The 5,319-nt window shown below is 43.0% G+C and overlaps 1 protein-coding gene across 1 annotated transcript; it reads left to right on the forward strand.

Moving 5' to 3' along the window:
* The first annotated feature begins 226 nt into the window (after nucleotides 1–226).
* LOC310802458 (uncharacterized protein) lies at nucleotides 227–5,319 on the forward strand. Its single transcript, XM_083666824.1, has 3 exons — nucleotides 227–613; nucleotides 2,838–3,086; nucleotides 3,381–5,319. Exons 2-3 carry the CDS (start codon nucleotides 2,861–2,863, stop codon nucleotides 5,105–5,107), a joined length of 1,953 nt encoding a protein of 650 aa, XP_083522950.1. The 5' UTR covers nucleotides 227–613; nucleotides 2,838–2,860; the 3' UTR covers nucleotides 5,108–5,319.

Consider the following 5,319-nt stretch of genomic DNA (forward strand, 5'->3'; position numbering starts at 1 on the left):
GGTGAGGGAGGAGCTGCTTTTTTTGTATTTGAATCTAAATGATTAATAGAAAGCCTACTAAATGTGTTGGCAGCCCTAGTTTGCGCACATATTCCTAATAAAGTATATTTTAATTATCTGTCTGCTCAGGCATTTTCGGCTTAGTACTTTGTCGATGGTCCAATCAGAACTCCGGTACTTTACGTCACGGAAAAGGCGGCATGAACCAGAACGAGGAAGTACACGATGTTCAACGTTGGAGCTGGTAGTCATTAGTTCATGATAAATCAGTTTTGGGGTTCACTTGGATTATGAAATGTCGTCGTTGTCGGTGTAAGTGGCTTTGTGCATGCCTGCTTATATGTTCAAACATTGTAGTGATCGGATAAATCGGCTAGCAGAGATCCTACGTGATAAGAGCTGCGGCTGGAGGAAGTCCCCGTGAAGATCTCACCAACAGACGACAACGTGTAAAAAAGCATCTGATTAATTCACGGATGCATGGTTACAACTATAAATCTGTACGTCGAGGTAGCTTGTCGGAATTATCTTTTATTTCTGGAGTGATCAGACAACTGGTCCAACAGTCCCGGTTTGAGCAGCGCCGGTACCACGACGCTGAAAACGCCCAAATGTAAGTAGCGAAGTCCTGCATCGCATTGTTTCATTCGCCTCCTAATGGTTGTAACTGTAACTCGAGGTTTCACAAAGACGAAAACAGAAACACACCGCAGCGCTCTATCGCTGAATAAAAACCTGCTTCAAGATATCCTACTTGTTTGTCGTTGTTTCTTCTTGCGGAAAGTTGAAATGAAGTCAAAATCCGAACAGATGTTGCATCTGTTTGATCAGTTTTACCGGAATACACCACGGATCGAACATCTCTTGAGTGTTTTGACTTCATTTCAACGCCGCAAGAAAGAACAACACAACAAACACGTTTGTCTGTCCTTTGTTCAACCTGCGTGAGGAATCGCGTTACAGTTGCAACTATCATAATGACAGCTCTGAATGAGGTTGATAAGGGATGGGCTTAATATCAGAGGAAATAACACTGATATTATTAGCCAGCTTATTCGGCCAAATTTACAAAGGTTCTCTTACATCTATAGGTCGACTTCTTTTTCTAGTTATTATCTTGTAAAACGCTCTTGTAAAAAATATTAATTAATGTCAATGAGACTTTTCCTGGTTTCCTATATATATATATATATATTATTATTATTATTATATAATTATTATTATTTAGATTTTTCGGTATGCTGCTTTTTTTAAAGCTTTAAGTTAAGCTATTCACGGCATTCCAACTTTAAAACGTGCAGAGAGGTCTAATTTGCTTACATTTATATTTTTCAAACTCATTATAATTATAAAAATATTCATCTTAATGGAACTCAAAAACTCCAATCTTTTAACATGGTGAAATACGGGACTGTTGTTGCTAGGCGACCTGATGCGGTGCCTTAGCTGGCAAGGTAGCTAGCAACGATTAGCGGTTATGCTAACACGAACTTTGTAGGCATTTCTATGCTAGTAACAGAGTAGCTAGTAAGAGGGGGTAAATGCATTTAGAGTGTTTGTTTCATACCAAAAGAGTGTGTGTTTATTTCAGAACCTGTAGTGGAAGACATTCTCGTTTTCTAGTGAAGAAGCCGCCATCTTCTTGTGAAATGCGCTTGTCCCGCCCCTCCGTCAATTTGATTGGTTTCTTGTCCCCAATATGTCGCCCTGACGTCACACATGATGTGTCTATCAATCGTCACGTCTTCTGTTCATGACGTCATTCTTCCTTAAAACAATTGATACTTTCTGCGCTGTTCCCCGTTTTGCCTGAAATCCTATTAATTCCTATGGCCATTTGCTCTGAATGGGAACATTTCAGAATGTGTCCACTTTTTCATATTTTAAGCATGACACCTTAAACTTTAACATGTCTACTGACTCCACTTAAATAACTTCCATTCAGAGTTTTGATACTATTTAGACTTATTCAACTTCAAGCTTTTTAAGTTGCATTAACAAACATGGGTTTCTATGAGGATTATTGGGTTCCTATGATAAATTCTATCTATCCATCCTCTCTTTCATCCATCCATCCATCCATCCATCCATCCATCCATCCATCCATCCAACCAAACCAGCTTCTATGGATCTATCTTTCCCTCATCTATCTACAGTATCTATTTATATTTACATTACATTTATGGTATTTAGCAGACGCCTTAATCCAAAGCGACTTACAACAAATACATTTGTCTAAGTAAGTGAATCATCTATCCATCAGTCATCATGAGAAAAATGAATTTATGCTAGGACCAGGGGCTATTGGCAGTCACAATGCTAGAAGGAAGGAAGATTATTATTATTTATTTTTTTAACATTAAGGAGAGAAACTTGCACAGGGAGGTAGTGGGGATGAAGAGGTCTTTAGGAGGGACTGTTAAGATGTAGTCTTCAATCTACGGTGGAAGATGGGTAGTGACTCTGCAATCATGACAGCAGTGGGAACCTTCTCTCATCTGTCAATCTACAGTATCTATCAATTCATCATCCACCCAACCACCAATCAAACCATCTTTAACTGTATCCTCGACTAAAATAAGACTCTCATTTTCTTTTAACTGCCCAGCAAATCTATCTACCATCCAAACCATCTTTAAACTTTTTTTCTACTACCAAAATAAGACTTTGTAAGCCCACAAAGTTTATTCTGGAATTTCTTTTCCTAGTTATTTTATGTTATTGTCCCAATTATTCACAGTGTAACCATTCATTAATGCATGTCCTATCTGTAAGGTTTTGGTAATCTCAATTTACTCTCCACTGTTTGTGCCTCTTCCTTTGTTTACACCACACAGATCCACCTCACAGCCCAGCTACCATGTCTGAACCCAAGTCCACAGAGTCCCTGGGTTCTGGCTGTGGTTCTCCAGCCCAGACAAGCACACAGTGGGGTCCAGAGATGGTGGCAGTGAAGCTGGAGGACTGCAGTCAAACACTGGAACACAATGTGGTAGTGAAAGAGGAGGAAGAAGTGATGGTGAAAGAAGAGGAGGGAGGAGAGGAAGGAGGAGAAGAAATAGAGGAGAAAGGTAGAGAGTTGGATGGTAAGTTCATGTCATGAATTTGGCTAATGTTAAAATGGTATTTATTGTACAACTCCTAGTCAATGCTCGATGGTGTTAATAGTGTACAACTGAAACAGTCAATACTTGCTTAGTCTGACAGTGTCTCTTTGGTCTCTTCCATTGTGGGATTGATGAATCTCTCTTGAACTCTGTTCAGTGTCATTGTATTCTGCAGACCTGAGAGATGTTGTTACTTCTGGCACTGAGCCTATGGAAGCACAACTTGTTCCTCTCATGTTGTTTCTAATCCTGTATATGTTCCTATCCTTACAGGAGAGAGCTCCAACCCAGGCTCAGACAGCGAGCCCAGCTCCACCGCATCTGGAAATCATAAACAACCACAGACTCACAGAGGAGAACATACTTTCCCTTGCCCTCAGTGTGGGAAGAGTTTTGCTTACCCTAGTATCCTAAAGCAACATCAGAGAATACATACAGGAGAGAAGGCACACCACTGCTCCCAGTGTGGGAATAGTTTTGCTGACTCCAGCACCCTTAGGAAACATCAGAGAATACATACAGGAGAGAGGCCACACCACTGCTCCCAGTGTGGGAAGAGTTTCAGTCAGGCAGTAACGCTAAAGACACATCAGAGAATACATACAGGAGAGAAGGCACACCACTGCTCCCAGTGTGGGAATAGTTTTGCTGACTCCAGCACCCTAAAGCAACATCAGAAAATACATACAGGAGAGAGGCCACACCACTGCTCCCAGTGTGGGAAGAGTTTCAGTCGGGCAGGAACGCTAAAGACACATCAGAGAATACACACAGGAGAGAAGGCACACCACTGCTCCCAGTGTGGGAATAGTTTTGCTGACTCCAGCACCCTTAGGAAACATCAGAGAATACATACAGGAGAGAGGCCACACCACTGCTCCCAGTGTGGGAAGAGTTTCAGTCAGGCAGTAACGCTAAAGACACATCAGAGAGTACACACAGGAGAGAAGGCACACCACTGCTCCCAGTGTGGGAAGAGTTTCAGTCAGGCAGTAACGCTAAAGAGACATCAGAGAATACATACAGGAGAGAGGCCACACCACTGCTCCCAGTGTGGGAAAAGTTTCAATCAGGCAGTAACGCTAAAGACACATCAGAGAATACACACAGGAGAGAAGGCACACCACTGCTCCCAGTGTGGGAAAAGTTTCAATCAGGCAGTAACGCTAAAGAGACATCAGAGAATACACACAGGAGAGAGGCCACACCACTGCTCCCAGTGTGGGAAGGGTTTTGCTGACTCCAGCACCCTTAGGGAACATCGGAGAATACATACAGGAGAGAGGCCACACCACTGCTCCCAGTGTGGGAAGTGTTTTGCTGACCACGGCGCCCTTAAGACACATATGAGAGTACACACAGGAGAGAGGCCATACCACTGCTCCCAGTGTGGGAAGAGTTTTGCTGACCGCAGAACTTTTAGGAAACATCAGAGAATACATACAGGAGAGAGGCCACACCACTGCTCCCAGTGTGGGAAAAGTTTCAATCAGGCAGGAGCGCTAAAGACACATATGAGAGTACACACAGGAGAGAGGCCATACCACTGCTCCCAGTGTGGGAAGAGTTTTGCTGACCGCAGAACCCTTAGGAAACATCAGAGAATACATACAGGAGAGAGGCCACACCACTGCTCCCAGTGTGGGAAAAGTTTCAATCAGGCAGGAGCGCTAAAGACACATATGAGAGTACACACAGGAGAGAGGCCATACCACTGCTCCCAGTGTGGGAAGAGTTTTGCTGACCCCGGAACCCTTAGGCAACATCAGAGAATACATACAGGAGGTCGGCCACACGACTGCTCCCAATGTGGGAAGAGTTTTTTTGACTACAGCACTCTTAAGATACATATAAGAATACACACAGGAGAGAGGCCATACCACTGCTCCCAGTGTGGGAAGATATTCCGTTATCTAGGAAATCTACAGAAACATCAGCAAATAGGCCATACCACTGCTCCCAGTGTGGGAAGAGTTTCGCTCAGTCCTGCCACCTGTTGACACCAGAGAAAGCATCATGGTCCAGACATTGACAGTTCCATTGCTCCTTGAAAGACAACATAGGGGCAGATACATCAGTTTATTTCTAGTAAGTTTTGTCTTGTAGCATATCGATCATCAGCAAAGCCCTTTATGGTCACAGAACAGGAGAGAGTTTCGTGCTCCAATGGTTTGTGTGTTTGACCTCATTAGAAGCATTGTAATAACCATAC

Source organism: Argentina silus (assembly GCF_951799395.1).
Source record: "Argentina silus genome assembly, chromosome: 3".
NCBI classification, from domain to species: Eukaryota; Metazoa; Chordata; class Actinopteri; order Argentiniformes; family Argentinidae; genus Argentina; species Argentina silus.